Source organism: Xenopus tropicalis, chromosome 6 (assembly GCF_000004195.4).
Source record: "Xenopus tropicalis strain Nigerian chromosome 6, UCB_Xtro_10.0, whole genome shotgun sequence".
In the NCBI taxonomy this organism is placed as follows: domain Eukaryota; kingdom Metazoa; phylum Chordata; class Amphibia; order Anura; family Pipidae; genus Xenopus; species Xenopus tropicalis.
Genome location: NC_030682.2, coordinates 45,919,014 through 45,944,562, shown reverse-complemented (window position 1 = coordinate 45,944,562; position 25,549 = coordinate 45,919,014). Strand labels below are relative to the sequence as shown.

At 40.1% G+C, this 25,549-nt stretch overlaps 1 protein-coding gene across 3 annotated transcripts in view; it reads left to right on the top strand.

Annotated features, from left to right (window-relative positions):
- The window catches only part of znf385d (zinc finger protein 385D), a 194,343-nt gene that overhangs the window by 156,498 nt on the left and 12,296 nt on the right, over nt 1-25,549 (top strand). For all 3 annotated transcript variants that reach the window (XM_031904169.1, XM_031904170.1, XM_002932412.5), the window contains one exon: nt 19,128-19,352. In XM_031904169.1, the coding sequence (XP_031760029.1) occupies nt 19,128-19,352 (225 nt within the window). The remainder of the gene's footprint in view (nt 1-19,127; nt 19,353-25,549) is intronic.

The following is a 25,549-nucleotide window of genomic DNA, read 5'->3' as shown; positions in this document are numbered from 1 at the left end:
TATAAGAGTAAAAAAAAAAGAAATAACGCAATAACTATTTCATGCGTTAGTAATTTAAGGCGTCAGACCCAGCAGGGTCCCAACTACGCCCATTATTCCCCTTTAATAGAAAGAACCCCTTTCCACAAAACAGAGAACTTTATTAAATATGTACTGTAATTAAGTGGTTCCTACATAATGCAGCTAATAGCTCATTTTATAGGACTAAGAAAATGATCCAGAATGCTTGGGACCTGGGGGTTTCTGGATAAGGGATTATTTTGCCATCAATATGGATTCATGCAGCTTAGTTGAAATCAAGTACAAGGTACTGTTTTATTATTGCATTGAAAAGGGAAATCATTTTTAATTTTTTTAAATAATTTTATTAAAATGGAGTCCTTCCCATAATTCAGAGCATTCTGGATAATGGGTTTCCCGATTACAGATCCCATACCTATAATACATTTGGACAATAACCCCAGTGGGTCCTGCTAAACCAGGGTTGCCCCCTGCCGGGAACTGTGGGACTCCCGCCCCCTCAACTTGTATATGCAAGGAAGAAGCAAAAGGTACACAGTGCATGTGCAAGGGGGTGGTGTTGGGTTTGGCACGTGGAGTAGCTCATGGCTGGGGTGGGGTCCCCTGAGGTGGCAGTCCTGGTGGCCCCATGCACCCCAGTCCGACACTGCACAGAGTTGCCAAGCTAGGAGCTCTCCAGTTGGACTTGAGCTTCAGTGTCGATATAACTAAATACACCCAATGTCCTGATATACATGGGGAAACTCACAGAAGTGTCTAGTGGCTGCAAGAAGGCAGAGTTTCTGCAGAGTTTCAGGCACTCACCAAAGGCTAATTTCAGCTTGAATGGGAAACTTTCATGCAAGCAATTAAAACTTTTCACTGTGATTTGTCCAAAACTGATGTGATGCATTGTTATTCTAAACAAGTGTTCTTTATTTCATAAATGTCTCTTTTTAGCGTGCCTTTTAATTTAGTGCAAAACAATTGGAATTGGCAAGTCATTGCTAGCAACATGAACACTGAATTCAAAATCTTCTGAAAGCCGAAGGTGCTTATGAATATGAATATGAATGCGTGCCGCCAAATCTCACATAGGTTTGAAATATATTATTGATGGCATAAATTAATAAAAAAAAATCGCTAACACAGTGAGCAATTGTACCATCAAATAATGAAATTAAATATTGCAGCAGGTTATCATTTCTCTGTAAAACAGCATATTTATAGAAAGTAATGCTATTCATGAATTTACATTTGTATCATTTGTCATCAAAAATGACTCAAATCAAGAAAAATCTACAAATTTGGTTGGCTGATAACATACAGGTAATGAGGTGTGATGTCTGACAGTTAATGGAGTAATAACCCCCTAATCGACCACTTATCTCTTATGCAAGGTTGTTTGAGTCAGCTTGCAATGTACTATGCAAATCCAATCTAATTGGCTCATTAATATGTATGTCAAAAAGTTTGTTGAAGGGATACATCTTAAACATGCACATTACCCCCCTGTGCATCTACATGTTACATGCATTTAGTCAACACTAGGTTGTGATTTATATGTGGCAGGCATTTTATTTGGCTATAGTCATACATTTAAAGGGCAAAGGAAACCTACATACTGGTACTGTGCATTTTTTCTATATTTAAAGTAGGAAGGGTTAACTCTAAAGGCAAATTAGGGTCATAAAAGAAAACATAATTCTAAGCAACTTTGCAATATACATTCATTACATATTTTGTATGGTTTTTAGGTTATTTCTACATATGTTTGCTATAAAAAGCTACGTTTGTCTGGCTTTTGCAATATTTTTTTAAAAAGTCAGGTGTTATAAGGATAAGTAAGCCTTTTATCACAAAAGCCCCTAAAAAGACTCTATACGGTCCCCCAGAATAACATGCCTTTTCCCTGTACTCGGTTTCATGTAGAGTATGTATCACAAGCAGCTCAATTTAAAAGTTATTTGTAAGCGTAATTGCTATTAAAAGCAGCATTTGGTTAAAGAATAAGTAAACATTTTTTTCCTATCTCTAAAATGACTCTATACAGCCCCCAGAATAACATACCTTTTTCCCTGCACTCGTTTTCATGTAAATTCTGTACTACAAGCAGCTCAACTTCAGCTCTCAGCTACTTCCTAGTCTAGTGTGAGGCTCCATCCCTTTTTCTTTGTGGAGACTCTCTGATTGTTTAGATTGTTGAAGGGGTGCCTACTGCGAATGAATGCTTGCTGCCCCTGCTGCAATGGAAATCAATCAGGCATATGCAGTAGACACCAACCATCTTCACAGTCAGAGAGAGAAGGAAAACTCGGCAAAGAAAAGGGAGCAGAGCTTCAAACTAGACTAGGATATAGCTGAGAGAGATACTTCCTAGTCTAATGTTTTTATGTGCCATTGTATCAGTTATAGAGAGAGAGAGAGCGCATGCTGGCTAATTAATTGATAGCAAAATGGAAATACTTTTGTGCCTAGAAATGAAGGAGCCACAATTCTGATGGTCTGAAAGAGCAACCTCCATATTTGCAGAGGGTTGAAACATTAGCAGAGGTTTTTTTATTGAGGCAAGCTGCAATGTCCTTGGGTTTTTCAGTCTCCTTCAATCTGCTCTCATTGGTGAGAGCAGCCATTATGTACATTAGCATCTTCATATTCATTAGTAAATGAGCCCTTTGGTGGTCACCACAGCATAGGCCAAGCCTATAAGCAGAGTGGGCATTTAGTTTCTATATACTATAAGCAATGCGGGGTGGGGGGGGGATTGTACCTCCAAAGCAGACAGCTGTACTTTTAAGGGTATTAGCTGTGTATGCCATGAATTTTGGAGAGACCCTAGCTCCACCTTAGTCTGTAATACTACTGAAAGTCACTTGACACTACCTGCATGTACCTACAGAGGGCAACATTGCACCTAGCGCACCTAATTTGAGTTTTCCTTGGAAAAATAAGCCATAAAAATGGTATTTCTACACCTCTGCTCACTGGAGTAATTTTAAAAATATATAGATACTATTTGCTATGCACATATATTTAGTAACTTATCAAACTTTTTTTGACCTTTTTTCTTAAAACCTCCAGCTTTGAAATGAGGCTGAAATGTTGTATTTATCTAAACAAAAAGTTTTCATACACTATTCAAATAAATCCTGTGAGCGATGAGCAATACTTTGATTTTTGTTTTATCAAAGGTTTCTCATAATCGTTTTCTGCTTTGCCTCATTCTTCTCTGACATTTTCTCTCTGTTAATCTTATAGGGATATAGAACACTTTGTAAGCCTTAATACTACTGATAAACAGCCTGAGACAAGTATACGGACATTTAAAATTTCAGAGCATTCATTTATAGACAGTGATGTTAAAACATAGAGCATAGTAATTACAGATAGAGGATCTCTGGCATAAAAAAAAGAAATGAGAAGTTTTAGGCTCATGGTGCCTGAGATATATTCTCCACCAGAGCCTGATATCTGACAAGGAGCCTTCTAGAGTTGTACAGGCTGGACCGACACCCATGGGACCCACGGGTTTGGGCTCGCCCCCACCACTTTCCCCTGCCCCCAAAACCCCCCAACGTGCACGCAATCGCGCACAGGCGGGGACGCCAGTAGTGGAGGAAGCACCGGGAAATGAAGTGTTGGGGTAAGACAGGGATCACCAACCTTTTTTACCCGTGAGCCACATTCAAATGTAAAAAGAGTTGGGGAGCAACACAAGCATGAAAAATGTTCACAAGGGTACCAAATAAGGCCTGTGATTGGATATTTAGTAGCTCCTATGTGGACTGACATCCTAAATAAGCCTCTTTTTGGAAGTACAACTGGATTTTATGCAACCAAAACTTGCCTCCAATCCAGGAATTCAAAAATAAGCACCTGCTTTGAGGCCACTGGGAGCAACATCCAAGGGGTTGGGGAGCAACATGTTGCTCACGAACCACTGGTTGGGGATCACTGGGGTAAGACATCCCCGACAACATAGGTACCTGCCTAGCTCCCCTTCACTGTTGCCCCCTAGGCAGGTGCCTCTTCTGTTTATCCCTAGTTCCAGCCCTGAGCTTTTGTGCGTCGCTGGTGGGTTCAGGCTGAACCGTAACCATACTATACCCCACTTCCGCCTTGACACTTCGGTATTTATATAGCCATGGCTACAGGTCCCACCCCTTTGTGATGTCCGAGAGGGACAGCATTTGTCTGTTTATACCAAGACTTGCTGGGTTAGAGTAGGGTGTGAATGGGACACAGGCGGGTTAGGGTCGGGTGTGGATGGGATGCAGGCGGGTTAGGGTCAGGTGTGGATGGCACACAGGCGGGTTAGGGTCAGGTGTAGATGGCACACAGGCGGGTTAGTGTCGGGTGTAGATGGCACACAGGCGGGTTAGTGTCGGGTGTAGATGGCACACAGGCGGGTTAGGGTCGGGTGTAGATGGCACACAGGCGGGTTAGGGTCGGGTGTAGATGGCACACAGGCGGGTAAGGGTCGGGTGTAGATGGCACACGCGGGTTAGGGTCGGGTGTGGATGGGACATAGGCGGGTTAGGGTCGGGTGTGGATGGGACACAGGCGGGTTAGGGTCGGGTGTGGATGGGACATAGGCGGGTTAGGGTCGGGTGTGGATGGGACATAGGCGGGTTAGGGTCGGGTGTGGATGGGACAGAGGCGGGTTAGGGTCGGGTGTGGATGGGACATAGGCGGGTTAGGGTCGGGTGTGGATGGGACACAGGCGGGTTAGGGTCGGGTGTGGATGGGACGCAGGTGGGTTAGGGTCGGGTGTAGATGGCACACGCGGGTTAGGGTCGGGTGTAGATGGCACACAGGCAGGTTAGGGTCGGGTGTGGATGGGATGCAGGCGGGTTAGGGTCAGGTGTGGATGGCACGCAGGCGGGTTAGGGTCAGGTGTAGATGGCACACAGGCGGGTTAGTGTCGGGTGTAGATGGCACACAGGCGGGTTAGGGTCGGGTGTAGATGGCACACAGGCGGGTTAGTGTCGGGTGTAGATGGCACACAGGCGGGTTAGGGTCGGGAGTAGATGGCACACAGGCGGGTTAGGGTCGGGTGTGGATGGCACACAGGCGGGTTAGGGTCGGGTGTAGATGGCACATAGGCGGGTTAGGGTCGGGTGTGGATGGGACACAGGCGGGTTAGGGTCGGGTGTGGATGGGACACAGGCGGGTTAGGGTCAGGTGTGGATGGGACGCAGGTGGGTTAGGGTCGGGTGTGGATGGGACGCAGGTGGGTTAGGGTCGGGTGTGGATGGGACGCAGGTGGGTTAGGGTCGGGTGTGGATGGGACGCAGGTGGGTTAGGGTCGGGTGTGGATGGGATGCAGGTGGGTTAGGTGTAGATGGCACACAGGTGGGTTAGGGCTGGGTGTGGGTGGGACGCAGGTGCATGAAATATCAAATTGAGTACTGTAGGATTAAAAAACAGAACTTTGTAAAATCTCACATTTTCTCTGCAAAGTAGAATACAGAGAGTGTTTTAAAAAAAATAAAATCAAGATTTCCTGGTATCTAAATTATTATGTAATATAAGTTCAGTACAATATCACTTACTTTGACTGAGCCATCAGCGAAATCTCCATTTACTGTGTGTGAGATTTATACAAATGTACCAGAAGGGAACATCAGAACTACAACTTGTAGCTACAAGGCTTTGCCTGCCGATGTAGGGAATGTGCTGAGCTGCACTGGTATAGCTAGCTTACTGAATTTCCCTCACATGAGCAGATAAGTTATGAGTTTGGAATAGTAATTTACTATCTTTATATTTCTGTAAGTAGGATATACATAGAGAGAAAGAGAGTTTTTACAAAAAAGCCTACCAGCTGGGTTTGGCGGTTTTTCTACAACTCTCTTGTAGAAAAGAAAAAGACTTTTTTTTAGAGGTTTAAAAACCCCCAAAAGATTGCAAATACTGCGAGTGAAGTCAGGAAGTCACTCACCTATTCTGCTATTGTTTCACCCCACCAAGAGCATGGAAAGATGAAAAATCAGCCTCTCTGTCTTAGGCTAATGTTATTGCTGGTTACAGAGCCTTCAGGGACCTTAAAGGGACCTGTCACCCGCACAAAAAAAGCTATAAAAACAAAGTACTTTGCAATTTATACATGAAAACCATTTTTTTTAATAAAAGCATCTATACCAGTTATAAATGCATTTAAAAATTTCAGCTGTCAATTGTAGCATAGAGGCAGGGCAGTCAATTACTTTCACTTTGCACTTCCAAGATGTCACAAAAGCAAGATTTTGTGACAAAACTTGCCTTAATAATATTATTCTATAAAATGATGCCTGCCTGCTTGCTGTAATTGTGAATTTTAAAACTGAAGGAAACAATGTTTAAATCATTTATATAATGTAACTAATGTTTATTTTGCTCCAGTAACATAATAGAAAAGGTTTTGTAATTGCTTAAAGTGACAGGTCCATTTTAAAATAAGTGGGGAAAGAATGATGATAACAGATTATTGTGATGGAAAATAACTTGGCACTAGTGTGTATAGCAGCCTGATATGGGTCCTTCCTCTGTAAAAGATACTATAGTTGTGATAAATAACTACATCTTCAGTATTTATGTAAATGCTTAACCAAAACATGGACAGGAATGAGTATGAGAAGTATCTGTGACAGCTTTCTAGAATAACATTTACACATGTAGCATCCTGACATAAGAGCAATTTAGCTTCAGTATAAACACAGGAGATGTGTTTAGTCTCACCATATGGCTAAAGCTATCTTTATTTCTCAATATGGTCTCAGTAAAACCAAATCATTCAGCGCCTCTATGTAAGGCAGTCGCTTCATTTCATCACTTTGTGTAACACTGAGAGAAGGCAGAAGTGATGTTCCTTAATGAGAAAACTCACCATGAATGAAATCATTTATATAAACTCCATGCACTGTATGGCTGTTCTTGTCTAGGGGCAACTCATTTGTACTGTGCTGCAAACACCTAAATGCTAACAGCAGTCTGAACGTCTGTATCATGTCAATTTATTATGAATTAATTTAATATGTTAAGTCTGTAATGCTTCTAAAAGGTGATCATTTTGCTTTTTTAAGAATATTAAGAATAAACATTTTGTAATCATGTTTTGTATCTCAATGTGTTTGATGGAATTCTATTTCAGATTACGTTAAAGGGGAACTTCACCCAAACACAATTTAAGCTTTTTATAAAAATAAACATACTTTCAAGCAACTTTGCAAAATACATTAATAAAAATTATGCAGCCTTTTCATGATTTTTAATGTAATATTATGGTTTGGAACAATTACCTAAGCCTAGCCCCCTGTTCTCTTGCTGATCTGATTACTTTGAGACTCAAATAAAATGTAGAAGTAGTTGACTGCCTTCAGCCTGCATCCTTCAAATCTCACAATTCCTTGCACATGTGATGTCAATAAGGAAAGAAACATCACTATGCATTGTGGGCTATGTTGTTCCTGCATGCTGTCTGTAAGCTGTGGAGAAGTTGCATTTTGTAACATCAATGTTTTATTCCTCCTCCCCTGCCAGGATTTCGCATGATGCAAAAAGAGAACAGTTTTGCAGCTAGATTTCTGCATATTTATTCATACTTTTTGAAGGAACAGATTATATTAACAAGTATATTAGGAGTTTCTGTGTTGTGTGGAGCTCTTTTACAAATTTTGGTTCAGAAGCCAGAGTTCCCCCTTTAAAAAAATCTGCAAAATATGTAGTAAAGTAGTAACTGTAAAGTAGTAAAATAGTAACAAGGACAGAAGTAACTGCATCTATAACAACTGAATATTTACAATTATTTCTACAAAGACAAGCTTCACAAACAAGTTAGAATGTAACGTAAATAGATACATCCAGGCTTGCTGTATACATTTGCCAGTAAGTAAAGGCTGCAGCCAGTAAAAGTCCAGTGAGTATCCAACCTCTTAAAAACATCTACACATTTCAAATGATAATTATGGGCAGGCCTCAGTGGAACATAGTCCATTAAGAGTCTCAGTGTTTGAATTTTACCTAACAACCCTTGTCCCCAGTGTTGAACTGGGGTGTCTGTGGCCAACTTAAGTGGCCCCCACCCCAGTTGCAAAAATTGCCACCAGCCTACACCTATCTCTATCCCACATGCACACAGAGATGGGGGAGGAGCCCCTGACTTGGCCAGGTACAGCAGGGCGCACCATGTTTTTTCCCAATGACCCAGCTGACCCTGCATGTCCCTAGCACTTCGACTAATGCAACAATAGTGGTCAGCAGGGTTGGACTTGCCCACTGGTATATCGGGAAAAATCCCACTGGGCTCTGACCCTGTTGGGCCCTGCCAGCTGCCACAAGCTGCTGCCCCTAGCTACCACCATTCCCCGCTTCACTGTGTTTTTTACTTTGCTGTTAAAAATTTAAGGTGGCCACATTGGAGCTTACAAGCAAGTGGTGGTGGCTGGGGGTGGAGCAGGAGCAGTGGCAGTAGCTGGGTGGTGGACCCTTAGGTGGCTGGGCTGTGGACCCTTGAATTGGGTACCTGGTGGGCCCCAGGTATCCTAGTCCGACTCTGGCGGTCAGTAAAATTGCTTATTAAAAATGACGTGCTAAACTTGTGTGACTTTATCATAGTTTTCAATGTCTTTCTATAATACTGGCATAAATTCTTTAATAATTTTGGAGTACAGGCTTTTAATTATAGTGAACTCACTATTTCACACATGAAATACTGCCACTTTATGATTAGTGTATATCTAGTTTGTGGCATAAAACAAAATGTTGATCTTTACAGATTCAGATCTCTGCAAAAATTATATACTATTTATATACTATTGTTGCAATACAACAATTTGTCATTAGTTAGAAGCCCTGTGTAACATGTATCTGGGCCTGGTGCAGTGTATGGGGAGAAACTACATACTTAATAAATTTACAAGAACACCTTACACAAATTCTTTTTTTTTGCACATATATATAAATATATATATATATATATATATTAAACTACAAATATAATGGGTAAATGCAAGTATACAATTACATCATTAGCTCTACTTGAAGAGGAAGCTGACTGCTGTATTATTATTATTTTGCATTTGGAGATGATTGCAGTACCTGAGCAATGATAGCGTATCACTGTGTAGACAGGAACACAGTGCATTTGGTGTTCTTATGCTTTATTACCCTTGGCACTTATATAGATGAAAAGAACATGAGAAGTTTATCATCTTACTGCACCTGCCACTGAAGAAAAGTCATAATGACGAGAGTAGAAAGGTGGTGTGATTTTGAGGGATTTAGCATCCCTCTTGGCCTCCGTGATGGCTTCCTTTGCTGGCAGTTTATCACAGGGCAAGGCAATGTGAAACTCATGTGTAGTGTGGATGTTCCCAGAGATTTCTGATATCTCTTCAGTGAATGCCCAGGGAGATAAATTGCAGAGCCGAATACTATATCTATACAAAATGTCTGTGGACAGTGGTAATAAGATTCTCTGATGATAAATTAAATGACTTGCACATAACCAAGTGGAATTTTTCAAATCAAAGAAAGAAGCACTGCACCCACCGTATGCAGCACTGGGTTAATCCTTACAAACCTATATGATGAGTAGATGTTTTAGATAGAGATATATGTAATATTCTTTATAGTGTCAACAATATCTGTCTAGTATGTGTGATCCTCACCACAGGGGCTTTTGTTTGCTTCAAGGCCCCATTTGAAGTCCACAAAATGAGGGTCCATCTTGTTCGTTGATAAGTTTACGGATATATGAAAACATTGCTGTTATCGACCATTTAACTACAGTTCCAAGAATATCTATGACAGCAAATAGAAGTTTACCCCAAATCTGATCTTCAAGATGCCAAGAGAGTCAGGGAGGGCAATTGGGTATTTTCCCCATAACACAATACGATTGCATACAAAAACACAACTGATAACTGATACAAGTTGTAAAAGGGGTCCTGCCCTGTTATTTATGTGGCAAATATACCTCTCATATGTTACTAAAAGTGTGTGGCAGTGGTAGGACATGATTACATAAATTAAATATTTTGGAATAGTTTTGGAATAGTATGCAATCGTAAATTTAGATAATTTGACATACAAATAACATTTGTACATTATACACCATGCGTGTTAACGCAAAGTTATGTGTGCCAAGCCATTAGGTAAGCTGAAAAAAATGGTCAGCAAATGTCCTTTTTTCACTTTGCCCCACTGGTTGCACCCTGAGGCACTACTTGTTGTTCTCATAGCACAAAGAGTGGCGTATTATTTTGTATGCAGCAGTGCCTTTGTGCCTTCTTCTGGCAAACCTTTCTATGGAGGAGGTGGTAAATGGGCAACACTGGAATGACCCTAGCTTAGCTTTGTTTAGATGTGCAAGCTAGGCAGTGCCAGGGGATGCAAGGTGCTGACAGCGATTTATTTACTCCGTGCCTGTGGCAGCCATTTAGTAAGAGGGCTTCTTCCATCTCACAACACTACGCCCTTCACCTTGCACTGGATTCGCAGTATGGCACAGGGTGTAGAATGTGCTGACCATTGCAAGTGTTTCACTTATCCCCTCTTAGTGCTCTAGCATTTGAGCTTACAGCAGTGGTAAAGAATCTGTCTTTCGTCAGGCTAAGGGAAAGATCAGTTGTCACAGGTAATTTAACAGGGTAATGGGTTTGGTTCCCATATTTCCGATGACCCTAAGGGACTGTAATGTTGACCACTAAGCCAATGCGTTGTACAAAACAGATCTAGACAATATTGAGAAATATTTAGCATGATGCCAGTTGGCAGAATGCTTTGTTTACATATTGATATATTTCATGCTGTTTCTACAGTCACAGCATTGCTTTCTTTCAGCTATTTTCAAATGAAATATGCTTAGAAAAATTACTCAGGGATTAGGTTATTGAATCATATATTTTTTCAAGGTTTCTGGCATCCATTTATAAACATTATAACCAATGTTTTGGTCATAGGCTGTTTCTGGAGAACAAAGCCGTAACTCAGTTTTCATGGATAATTCTTAAGGTTTCATAGACAAATTGAATAGAAAAAGTTAGCTTTTAGATATTTGCACATTTTAATAACATTTAGCTTTTCATAAGAAAATGCCTTGCCTGATACATAGAGCAAAGGGATCATGGATCCTTTAGTTGTGTGCAGCTATTTGGATGCCTAGGGAGGTAAGGGAATATTTAGCTCAGTTATTTGCCTTTCCATCTTCTTGTACTGACATTGGAACTGCACTATTTCATTTCAAATGGCGCTTGCCCTTTGTGCATTTCACTTTTTGAATTATCCTTCTTTCATTTTTTTGTTCTGTTCAATACACTACACCATTGCTGAATTTCTCTTTAGCGTTTGTTTTGCTAACATTAAGATGCCTTTCAGTTCATTTTCTAATAGGCTCTTGTATACTGCATACATTCAGGGTTGCTCAACCAAAACACATGAAAGTGACACTGATAAAGGAAGCATAAGAGATTTCAGTCCCTGAGGTCTATTCTTTATATAGAGGAAGAAGATGGGCACTGTAAACCAGATTGTGGCCTGCAATTAGGGACAGATTTATTATGATACTGTTCATCTGAATTGGGGAATTTGAAGGCAAAATACAGAAATGAGTTCTTTAACTCTTTGTTTGGCGTTAGTTACTTTTTTCACAAATGTGATTTTTTATTTCAGTTTCTTTTGAAAAAACAGGTGTAACCCTATGCACACCACTTCTGGCTCTTTTGACAGTGTTTCACTCCACGTATGGCGCTTACCTGATGGCACGGGACAAACCTGAATCACTCAGCAGTGGTATTGGGAGAGACTGGGTACCTGGTACTTATTAGCGCAGTGCCTCCACCTAGTGGGATCCGGGAGTGCACCTACGGGTGGCCCCACTAGGAACAATGATAATGCACACACAGGACTTGATAAACAGACTGAAATCTGAAATAAAAGGGAAACTAATACAGATAACACTCCTAGCAAAGTGGCAATAAGGGCCTTACTAACTACCTCTGCCAGCGCAAGCTATCTCACTAACTGTGTAAAGTCCTTTAGCTCAGTCCAAAGGAAACAGTCTATATACTGTAAATCTTCGAGCGCTCCTTTAGTACTGTCACTTTAATTATACTCACTCCAGAAACCTCTGTGCATGCTTTACACGGGACCTTCAGGTGAGTCCAGCACCTACAGACCTGTAGTGCGATTACCAGATACTCAGATGGGATCCCCCTGCAGGTGGTTGTTCCTCCAGTCAGGAATCCTCACAGGATCTCTGTCTCTCCAGGTACAGGATCTGCCTTCCCTATACCAGCCTGTTCCAAAGGACAGCTTCGTCTTGTGCTGTTCAGCTCTCTGAGCCCACGTGCAGCAGGGTTGCCAGATTTATTTTTACAAACAAGCCAAAGTCAATTCTAAAACCAGCCCAAAACTAGCCAAAAGCCACTTTGAAAGTAGCCCAAAAATAGTCCAATATGTGCAATGAAAAAAATGCAAAAAATAAATAAATATATATATGGGAAAATATGCTTTTTTAAAGTGTATAATCACTACCCAGTTACTGGGATGGCTGATAATTCCCTGCCTTCTGTGCCCTTGGTGTGTTGGATTGGACTACAACTCTCAGAAGCCCCAAGAGATCCTGAAAGTTATAGCTTAATGACCAACTGCAGAACTGCCCCCACATCACAGTAGAAAGTAATATTACAATCACATACCCTATAGAACAGACAGGCACAGGCTCAGTTCCAGCTCACCTACAGAGAACAGCTGCACGAGGGGGGGGTAAGTGCAGGGACCCAGCACTACCTCCCTACACAGGATTGTGGCAAAAAGATCCAACTTGCTAGTGTTAGGTTAGAGCATTAGTACATGCGACTCTCTTGGACAGCATGGGCCTTCGCTATATGGAAGAGACCATGCGGAGAAAGGGTGTAGTGAATCTACAACTCATTGTAGTTGTATGCAGTGCAGATTAGCAAAGATGGACGCCAGAAGATTCTTGCAGTTGAATTATAGCACAAGTTTATTGTCAGAGACAATTGAATATGCGGGGTTATACCCACACAGATGGTACAGATGTTAAATGATAAACTCTGAGGACAACAAGAGAGGATGCACACCGGTTTATCCCACGTCTTTGGGAGTCTGGGCAGGGTAAATGCACCTTGGCCACCCTTTGGAAGCAGTCAGGATAGATACCTCAGTCCTCAGGTTGATAACCCCTAGCTTGAGAGTCCTACAGCTGACTGTGGAATAGGGTTGAGATATTGCCTGTCTCCTATGTCTTAACCGTGGCACTATTATGAGGTAACATTGCATGTATGAGAGAGTAGAGTACATCCTTCATCCTGCTCTTGCTTCCTACCCTCTCTATATCACTCTCCTAGAGAGTGCTCTTACAAGAGTTACTATCTAACTGGTCCTCGTTCACGGGGTCCCTGTCCCCGACAGGGCAATAAGGCTTTACTGGGGCCTATTCTGATCCCAGGCTCAGTGGACCTTCACCTGAGACACAGAGGCAGCCAAAGAGGAAGACACACCCTCCTGCTAAACACTATATGAGTTTGCAAGAGGTGTGGTCAACCAAAATAACCAATAAGGTATAAGATAAGGGTGAACTAGATACACGGAACTTTGCCCAGTAACAGCAGAAATAAGGAAATGGTAGGGTTTAAAGTCATAGGGGCATATTAACCCTATGGGTCCCTACACTACTATTACTGATCTTTCCTATAGAGTCCTTTGAAAATACAATGGTGATGTACCTAACCACTAATGTTGCTCATGTTGCTCACGAGCCTGGTTGAGGATCACTGGTGTAGATGGATACTCTAAGGTAGAGATGGCTTTACTGGGGCCCTGAAGATCCCAGGCTCAGTGGACCTTCACCTGAGACACAGAGGTAGCCAAAGAGGAAGACCCACCCCTTTGCTAAACACTATTATTATATCAAACACTGTTATAATACACTGTATTGGAGTGCAAAGGGTGAAGTCAACCTGTAAACCAATAAGGCACATATGCAAAACTATAAACTGGATACATGGGTCTTTGCCCAGTAACAGCATAAACTAGGAAGTTGTAGGGTTTAAATCCATAGGGGCATGTTAACCCTATGGGTCCCTACATTATATTCAGACAAAATCCTCAGTTGACCATAAAACTCCAGGGATATTGACAAGCTTATTTTTGTTTTTTTGCAAATAAAATTCTTTTGTCAGTTTGTCACTTGTTCATTGGCTTTATTAGTGAATGGTTTCAGGCAACTTTCTCAGACATGTACCATATAGCAATGTATGGAGGTTATTTTTCATGTAGGATACACTTCAGAAATGAAGGTCATTTTCTGCCTCGGCGAGGAAGAGGGGACATCTGTAACAAATAGCTGTGCTGCCAGCTCTACTCATCCACTCAGTCTCTTTATGCTCTCTAGAACACGGTTCTGCTCAGGAAAATAAATGTATTTTGTGCTTCACGTAGCATCTAGACTACAATATTATTAGGATATTTATTGCAATCCACAAAATAAATGGATCTATAGTTGTATGTTTAAACTGTAAACTGTATTTTTTATTTTAATAGGGATTATGAAATCTCTTTAAAAAGTATTTTGGAGCTTACATATAGAAGGACACTTTGGCATGGTTTATTACATTTGATTTGTCGTTAGTATCTTTTTAGATATGGGTGGGAACAAAACAAAAAACAAAGCTGTATGTGTGTGCTCATCTAACCTTGTTATGCCTGACTCGTTGCCTTATTGCCTGAAGGCCACAGAAAAGGAGAGAATCAAACTTGGGCCTCCAGCAAGGCTGGTAGCAGCCGCTCTATTTAGGTTTTTGAGGTGTGATTCCTATTGTGTGTGTAACTTTTACATGGACAAAGCATAAAGCAGAAGGTGGTGATAAATAGTGTTAGGATAATGGCCGGATATCCACCAGGCAGGGACAGCATCATGATATTGATACAACCCCCTTCTGATGGGTCTGCATAGGCTTCTATTATAAATTGTTCTTGTCCTGTGGTCCACACTAGTGGATTAGGCTGATTACCCACTAATTGAGTGGTTAAATTGGGCAAGGAGCTGCTAAAAGAGCAGATTTTGCAATGTATGGCTAGCTTTAGAGCCTTAAAGCATTAATTATAGGTCATACTGCATGTGCCTGCAGACTTCCATCTGTTTCATTGCATTTTTATTACTACTCCACAACAGCCAAAGATGTCCGAGTCTAAATTTTCACCGGTTAATCTAATCTGTGTGTCAAACTATGGAATTGTCATGGGATTCCATATCCAGAAACAAGTTATCCTGAAGGCTATCTTTCATAGAATTAAATTTAAGCAAATAATTCTTATTTCTTTTTTTTCTGTAATAATAAAAAAAAAACTGGTACAGAATCAGTTATCTGGAAACCCGTTATCCATAAAGCTTCAAATTACAGGAAGGCCGTCTCCCATTCAGTCCATTTTAATCAAATATTCCAGTTTTTAAAAATGATATCCCTTTTCTCTTTAATAATAAAACAGGACCTTGTACATGATTCCGACTAAGGTGCAATTAACCCTATTGGGTTTAATGTTTAAATTAATTTCTTAGCAGACTTAAGGTATGGTGATCAAAATTACAGAAAGATCCCTTATCTGGAAAACAGCAGGTCCTGAGCTTTCTGTATAATAGATCCAGTACTTAGTGCAGTTCAACACAAATACGCCTTACCTATATTGCACCTGTCTTTCTATAACATCGCTTAAGCTTCTAGATGCTTTAGGCAGGAAATAATCTGACTTTAATAATGTGTTTGATTTACATTGGTTTATCAATAATTTAGCCATGGTTTCAAGAATGTTTAGGACCCCATATCATTCAGATCGCACTCTATTAGATCTTCATGCTGGGTTTCCTGGTGTATCTAAAGGAGCAAACACACTTTCTCCCCAGGCAAAGTATCCCCAGGGGGTGAGCTCTATAAACTGGCTTAGAGGGAACATAGATTACTACTGGCATTGTGTTGAGAGAATCATTTTCCATTGGTATTTTCCTTTTAAAGTTAAATGAGAGAGATTCACATTTTAAAAGATAACTAGACACGCAGAATTGCTATTAGCAGTTGAAAAACAAAGTTAATACCGATAGCGCTGCCATTATTTCCAAACAAATAGCTTCATTATTGGAAAGATGCTATTTTGTGGAAGGTGCTGGTAGTGGATTTGTATTTGAAGGGCTGCTTCTAAAGTATAATTATTTTAACCACTAATTAAGTAAGTTGATTTTTGGCACTAATTAAAAAGCTTACAAATAAATATCTAAATGAACCTGCTTTTAATTAAAATCTTTTGTCCCTTTGCCTAAAGGCTTTTTTTTAAAGTGTACTGTTGTTCCACTTACTCAGCATTTTCTGTAATGTTCTGACACAGATAAATGGCTTTCAGATCAGAAATAGCGTTTTTAGGAAATTCTAAATACTAATATATATGTCATAGATTTGTATGTTGAGATATTTATATTATACACAGGTATAAGATCTATTATCCGGAATGCTTGGGACCTGTGGTTTTCGGGGATCTTTTCATAATATATATATGCAGGTATGGGACCTGTTATCCCAAATGCTTGGGACCTGGGGTTTTCCGGATAAGGGATCTTCCTCTAATAATCGCCATACCTTAAGTCTGCTAAAAATAATTTAAACATTAATTAAACCCAATAGGTTTGTTTTCCTCCAATAAGCATTAGTTATATCTTAGTTGGGATCAAGTACAAGGTACTGTTTAATTACTACAGAGAAAAAGGAACTATTTTTAAAATTATTTTCTTAAAATAAAGTCTTAATGGATAACGGGTTTCTGGATAACGAGTCCCATACCTGTATATATACTCAACTGTTGCATATAATGTACAGTGAAAACTTTTTTAAGTTTTTGTGGGCCCTCCAGTCTATAATGCATAGGATTGCACCTGCCTGCATTTGACCTGGACAGTTTAAAAATTTTCCTGCTTTGTTCCCCCTGCAGTTACATTTTCCCAGATTTAATAAATATCATTAAAATGTATCAGAATGTTTACTCAAATTGTAAAAAATTATAGCTGTTTGGCTCATTTTCCAAAGCATTTCCCTGTCCATCGCTGAATGTTTTATATGAAATTGTTTGATAGGTTGAGGCAGTGAAAGTCTATTGGTTCCCATGGGCCAGTATCTTGCATGACTGCCTAGAGTTCTGTTAGGAAACTGGTGCTTTAAGTTGCTGATAAAGAACTGGCATTTAAAGTGATACTGACACTAAAAAACTACTGTTCAAAATATTAATGTACCTAAAAATTTACCTATAGGTCATGTTGATCATTTTCACTGATAGGTCTGCTTTTGTAAGCAATTGTTACTTGAAGTCCCTAAACCTGACTGTTTTGCCAGCCTGACTGTCCCTTCTCAGCCTGTCAGTTATAGCTTCTAATGGTAACGGCCTCCTGCTGCACAAATATGGCAGCCCCCTCATAGAGGGACATGGGGGATCAGATAGGGAATGTAGAAACATCTGACAAATTCTGTTAAGGCAAAATTGTAAAAAGCATGCAAAGATAATGGACAGTGTTATAATATAAAAGGTTTCATTTCTGGTGTTAGTATCTCTTTAATTAATTGTGATGCAAAGCAAGTCAGTAGGGCAGATTTACAAATAGGTGTCCTGCCTTCTTCTTACTATTGTACCTGCCATGGGAATCCTGCCTACTCCCTGCAGTTTCATATGATCAGCACCAAAGGCACCAGGCTCTGAATCTGGCAGCCATGATCAGCACTATGGCCAACCTTGTCTCCGATTAGACTGATTACAGTGCAATATTGGCAAGCAATATTTTTTTAGGTTACAATAAAAATTTGGGCTTATACAGGAAAGGTGCATAAACACAGACGAGAATAAATACAAATTTCTTTTTTTTTTTTTTTACACAGACATATTTGATTCTACAGATTGAAAGGAAACCATGATAGTACAGTATGTCTGTGTTCTTACTTGGACCATTTTTGCATCCTCCTCCAAGTACGGTGTAATGCAACCATTCTCTTACCTTGATCCATAATGAAGTGCCCCCCTGCAACCCCCCCCCCCCCCCCTCCAGGATCACTTGCAAGCACATTCTTTGATCTTACCCCCGGAGCACAGGGGATAGGATATACAGAGATCTCCCATGTGCCTAGATGCCAGTGCTCTGGATGTAAGAAAACTTTAGGTGCAGCTGGACAGCATGCCGCCCCTTAATATGTGTCACCCTAGGACCCGGCCTTGCCACAAATCTGGGCCTACCCATCACTCCACAGTCTGCACACCACCCCTGCCACTCACTCCAATCTCTTCTTTCCCTTGTCCATCTCTCCCCCTCCAATTGCTCTAGTACCCCCCCCCCCCCCCCCAGTTGTTCCTGATGCCTTATTTATTTACCCCAGTTTCAGCCCTGGCAGTGGGGAGTCTCATACAGGTATAGGATCCCTTATCCGGAAACCCATTATCCAGAAAGCTCCGAATTACGGAAAGCCTGTCTCCCATAGACTCCATTTTAATCAAATAATTCAGAATTTTGAAACTGATTTCCTTTTTCTCTGTAGAAATAAAACAGTACCTTGTAATTGATCCCAACTAAAATATAAATAATCCTTATTGGATGCAAAACAATCCTATTGGGGTTAATTAATGTTTTATTGATTTTTTAGTAGACTTAACGTATGGAGATCCAAATTACGGAAAGACCCCTTATCCGGAATACCCTTGGTCCCGAGCATTCTGGATAATGGGTCCTATACCTGTACAATACTTCTTGCACTGACAGGAATTTTCTAAGGCCATCTTCTTTTTTTTTGCCTGCACAATACAAATACACACATTTTGCTTGTTTTATTGACTCTGTTTCCCTGCATTAGGTGGAACAAGTAGGAGAAACACAACAATGTTCAGCAACTCCTAGGAATAATACTTGGCAGAAATATGTTCTCTTTATAAAGTTAACTGCGTAACATACACGCGGCTGGCTTTTTCGGTGACAAACAAGGTTACCTGAAAAAATAAAACAAGAAAAAATCACTGTCTGTAACTATAAATCAATGAAGGTCAAAAGATTCATGTTTCCAATTTTGCAATTATGTGATTTTTTTTTATATCTTTGGATTTTACAGCAGGGGTACCGGCAATATCAACGAGTGCCACATTAGAGATCCGGAAAATCAGTGTTATGACAATGGACAGCAGTTCCAAGGTTGACAACAAGATAACCCTGGTTACAAGCAGCAGTGTGTGCCCTTCTGTAGAGACAGAGGAGGAGAAGGCTAAGAGACTGCTCTACTGCTCACTATGCAAGGTGGCTGTCAACTCTGCCTCCCAGCTGGAAGCACACAACAGCGGTATGGTGCCCCCTTGCCCTTTCTATGCACTACATGTGTTATCAGTCTGTTTTTAAATCACAATGTAAGTCATTTTTACTGTTTTTGATAAACTTTATCCATATTTTATGTTTCACAGAGATAACTTGGAGTAGTTTTTGTTCCATACAGGAATTAGCATCTTGATGTAGTAAATCATTCTGTCAGTGTCAGCTTATCATATCAGCACCTCAGCTGGGGACCTAAATAGCTTGAAATCGTTGTTTTTGGTTTTTCTCTCTATAAGCATATCATATGTGGTATGTGCAGGGCTTACTAGCGCCTTCCATCCCTCAGTGCTCTTAGCTTATGTGTTTTGACATTTTGTACTAGCTAGTAGTATGGCTATGGTTGTCACCTGGCCAGTATTTCAACAGCTTAACCAGTAAAATAGCAGCCAGTGCCAGTACAGGTATGGGACCTATTATCCAGAATGCTCTGGACCTGGGGTTTTCCTGATAAGGGGTCATTCTGTAATTTGGATCACCATACCTTAAGCTTACTTTAACATTTACCAAACCCAATACAATTGTTTTGCCTCCAATAAGGATTAATTATATCTTAGTTGGGATTAAGTACAAGGTACTGTTTTATTATTACTGAGAAAAAGGAAATCATTTTTAAAAATTAGAATGATTTGATTATAATGGAGTTTATGGGATATGGTCTTCCCTTAATTCAAAGCTTTCTGGGTAACAGGTTTCCTGATAACAAATCCCATACCTGAATTACTATTTTGCTGACAATATACTTGTTGGTAAATTTGTAACTTACCTTTCCTGCACTTTTCTAAATTGCTGAAGGTCTACCTCAGGGGCTCCCACACCCCCTTGGGGACCCCCGCCGCCTGCCTGCTTGCTCACCCACCGGCAGCCCCTCCTCTGCACACTCCTTATAGTAACTTTTGCCACAATAGGGGGAGGAGGGCAGAGAGGTATAGCAGGTGGGGATTGGGTCTGGGTCGCCTGGGTATTATCCCGATGTCCTGCCAGCCCAGCCCGATCCTGGTTGACATGGTCAGGCTGCAAACAAGCCCTGTACTTATTGTGGCTGCAGCCATTTGCCGGCTAGCACTATACTTGCACCTAGCACCAGATTTCCAGTCCGGATTTAGGAGCCAGGTTTAGCCAGACCCCTGAGGCAAATGTATTTCCTACTGAAATAAATAGTCTTCAGTTTGAATTATGTGTACCAGATGCACCAATAGAATCTTCCCCATCTGTATAAGCCTTTTGTTGTTCATTTGCTCCTTTTGTATACGCTTAGGTATTTAAGATTTTGACCATTCCCCTTATTTCCCTGTAGTTCTTGCTTTTTCATGAGATGTAGCTAGTTTGCTATTGTACTCTTCTTACTTATATTCCTGTCAAAGTCAGAACTGATTTTCATCAAGCCCTGGAGCTATACAGACCATTAATCCATTTGAATGAACTGAAATATTAGGGGCCCGGTGTTGCAGTCTCGCTGGCGTTTCAGCAGCTGAATTAGTGATGTCCATAGAGTATAGCAGCAGCATGCGCAAATGGCTTAGTAGGTATGGTAGGTATGCTTGTGCTTCCAACTGTCTGCTCTCACTATGATCTTATTATGTTGTAAAAGAAGTTCTTTGTGATAAAACAATATGGCTGTTTCATTCTCTTTACTGGTTGCCTGTTATTAATACGTAGATTTTGGAGTAGAATTTGTTTTGTTGATTTATTCTACTGAACATTTTGTGTTTTTAGCATTTAATTGGGAGAATCGGTTAATTTCATAGCATTGCCATCGTTGGTAAGCAGAGCTTTAAACATACAAAAACAGATAGGTCAATGCACATTTCCTGGCACCCATTTTTATTATGAATTTATAATTTGCAAAGACATACATATTTATGAAAAAATATGGTTTTAGTTTACATTAGGCAGGGCGCTGGAACTCTGCAATGTGATGCAATGTGACTGTATTGGTTGGGGCTGAGGGTGCTTGGGTGGGATCCTAGGATTACGGCAAGCTGACCTATTTGATGGGGCCTGCTAGTAGTGTAATAATTGTCCCAAAGTCTTACTATAATATGAGGGGAAATGATTAGATGTTTCTCTTTGTTGATAACATTTGTATTACACATTACCAGAAGATTACCAGAAGCACTGTGTTACCGTTTTTGTTTCAATCCAAAGTTTTAGTTTTAAGAGCCACAATTATGGTTAAATGTTAATTAAGAACTTGTGTATAGTTCCACAGTGGGTGAATGAGGAGGTGCAATCTATAAGGGTTACTTTCCCTCTTCTTTACATATTTATGATCCTAAAGCCACTTTAGCATTACAAGGGTAAGTGCCATATGGTGATCCTAATTAATATCTCTGGTCATGTTTTTATGGGCAAACTTTTCCCTTGTTTGGTTGCATTTCATGGGAAAAGTGTCTTATTGGTCTCAAAGGCTGATGCTGCCTGGCTGTAGATTTTATAGGGGAGATACCTGTAAGCACAGCACCCATTTTAAAGGCATAAGGCCACCATTACATGGATGGGTTTAGGGAAGCTACATCCACATGTAAAACATGTATGGAAAAAGAGCATATAGAATATAAAAGGGTAGAAAAGATTGATGGAAAAATATTAAAGAAGTGACGGAGAAGTGTTTAACAGATGAAGATGCTAGAGGCATCAGAGAGAGTTATAGAGAACAGGAGAGAAGAAGAAAACAGGGGAAATAGAGAAAATGTTGAGAATTGTAGCAGATAAAGATGATATACATTAAATAATGTGGGGTTATATAGAATATGCTGGGGTTGTGCTGAGATACGAAAGAAGCTGAATTGCCAGCCAGGAAAATTGATATGCATTATTTCATTTTGGAATCCCGACGTGCCACATAATTTAGTAAATCTATGCCTGTTGGGCACCACTAGAAGGAAATAGTAAAATGACTTTGCTTTATAGTGGGTGAAACCAGAAAGTGTTGGTGTACGTGGCTTATTATAACAGGGGGTGTGGCTTATAATTGTGGGAGTGGCACTGATTGTGGCTGAATAACAAGGAGTGTGTCAACCTTGCAACATAAATGGATCCTTGTATGAGTGTCATTGTGCTTTAAATTAGAGAATAATAAATAAAAGAATACAAAGTATTAACTCATTCTGTAGAAGGGGAAACAATGTGCAGCCTAAACAGTTTTATGTATGCAACTGTGATGCACATAAAATACAGGGGGCGGAGTCATGGGTGTTAGCATCCACATTAACCATAGGTAAGGAGTTAAACTGTTCATGTGTCCTTTAATATATACAGTAACAATTCCATGATAATCTTTAAATTCCATGATTTCTAATCAGTGTTATCAAGTAATCAAGTTAAATTGTTTGAGAGTCAGAATATTATTTCCAGCTGGGATCCGGTGTAATATGACAGAAAGGAGCAGGCAGCTAAAACTCACAAATACACAAAGCACTTCAGAATGTTAGGCTAAATTTCATTTTTGCATGAATATGTGTTCTAGTAATACACTTTCACTTCAAATGCTATCATTAACTTGTCACCCCAAATCTGACAGCAAAAAGGGTTCTTTTCAGAGCCTGTGTAGGCAAAACCGTCAGAAAGCATGGCGGCTTCATGTTGCAAATGCGAGGCTTCGGTTCCTTCAAGTGCAGGAAAACAGGTTGCAATACTAACACTTTACTTTATTTATATAAAGAAACTTTTTATTTAATATACAAAGCCATTTCTTATATAAAGTATACACATCGTGGTAGGTGGGGTGTTTTGGGGGAACCAAAATCAAATTTGTATTTAAAACAAATGAAACATTTTGTTCCTAATGACTTAACAAGACTTGACAAGGATTTCTTTTTCTCTTTTTCACTGATAGCATTAAAGGCATGTAATTAACGATAATGCCACCCTCCTATTGCACGGCATTAGAAGAACCCAATTACCAATCTAACTTGTACAGTATCTGTATTTATATGCACTAAGTAATGCATAGCCTTTACAACACCTAATGAATACTTTAATTACCATTCTCTGCAAATACTCATTTTCTATGTTGTCATTACACCAGAAAAAAAGAAATTATAACATCATTAATACTGCATTTAGATTTTGTTCCGTTAGAAGGCAATCACATGATATTTAGTGGCTTTAGAGGAAAAATACTGACACAACTGTTAGATAGGGCTGCAAATTTATTTATATATAATTTTAATAAAAGTCAGTAACAGGAACATGATTTGAAATGTGAAAATGTATGCCTCTGTGGGAATTTAATATGGGATTTGCGAATGCAGAAACTGTTTAGCAACCTATTTAAAGGAGAACTAAACCCCAAAAATGAATATGGCTAGACATGCCATATTTTATATAATGAACTTATTGAACCAGCCTACAGGTTCAACATTTCTATAGTAGTAATAATCCAGTCCAATTGACACAGGGGGGTGACCATACCGGACACGTCTGTTAGAAGTGTCGGCGACACTCACATGCTCAGTGCACTCTGAGCTGCTGTTGGGATGCCAAGCTTAGGGGTCGTCGGCAATTAGCAAGCAAAGAAAACGATGTTTATCTGTCATATAAGCTGATATGGGCTGATGATTAAAGTCTGATGCTAATAGCACTGGTTTCAGAGCTGCCATGCAGTAGTCATCTGTCTTATATACTGATCAGCCTTATATTGTGACATTTAAATCCTATATATACAGTAAATTGTGAGTCAGTCCCTAAGCTCAGTAAGTGACAGCAGCACAGAGCATGTGCAGTGAATTAGCAGAAAAGAAGTTGGGAAGCTGTGGTTGGCGTGGGCTTGGGTTTGTCCAGATGCACAAAACATAATGTACATTTCTAGCATATGTCTTAAGTTAAGCTTTAGTTCTCCGTTACATAACTTAAAGGTGATATAAAGTCTAGAACTAAAAAATGAAATTCAGGTTCCCCAAATAAAAATAATTATATCTCCTATATACTTGCATTAAAGATTCTGTATCACTTCTGTAACCAATGGATTCTTTTGTGCTGCTTTCCACCTTTTGCCGCTGGCTGCCCTGCTTGGAAGTGATAAGCAGCGCTCGGACTTTCAGGCATCATGAAAGCAGGGTGCCTGTTGGTTTCTCAGTGAGGCTTCTACCTGTTGGTAGAGCAGACAAACACACCCTCTGCTTTCATGCTCTCTGAAACATGCCGTCTGGGCACCTCTGGTCACTTCAAAGCAGTGCAGCAGCTGGCAGCCTGTAGATCTGCACAAACGGCAGTTAGAGCAAATGAAGACAGGAAAGACAGCAATAAAAAAGATCACATTTATTACATTATAAATGCAAGTACAGGTATGGGACCTGTTATCCAGAATGCTCGGGGACTGGGGTTTTCCAGATAAGGGATCTTTCCATAATTTGGATCTCCATAACTTAAGTCTGCTAAAAATATAGAGAATACTTATATTTCTATTGAGCCCCTCTACTGATCATATATCAGTCACTCTCTCAAACCACTCCCTGGTAACCAAAGTAAATTGGACCCTAGCACCTAGATTACTGCTGAAATTCCAAACTGGAGAGCTGCAAAACAAAAAGTAAAACAATGAAACATTTACCAGTAATAAAAAATGAAGACCAGTTGCAAATTGTCTCAGAATAGCACTCTTTACATCATATTAAAAGTTAACCCAAAGGTGAACAACCCCTCTAAGGCATAGTGATACATAGTGATCACTTATCTAGTTCCAAGCATTCTGGAAAATAGATCCTATAACTGTACCTTATGCAAACATGTATTGCAAACAGTAATATTATAAATAGTACTTTGTGCAAGGCTGGGAAATCTTAGAAATGCCTAGCAAAACAACATTGGGTTTGTGGGTGCTGGGGGCTCAAACTTAGAACCAGGTCTAGTAGCAATCAGCAGGGAGAATTTGGTATATATAAATATGGTCACCTGTTTAAAAGTAAAAATCTGATTGGCTGATTGGATGTCAAGATATGAACAACTTCAAACTAGGTTTGTTGACCTTCTGAGAGTTCTTTTTATACGGTTGAGCATTTTCTCAGTTGAGCACATTAACACACACAGTCCCACATTAACTGGTGGCTTTTGCCTCTTCTGGGGTAACAAAACACTTATGATATGAACAGCAAAATGTTCCTCAACCATATCCAGCCCTGATTGATGGCCTGAGGAGCCATACAGCACTTGTGTTAAAGTGAAGTGCAC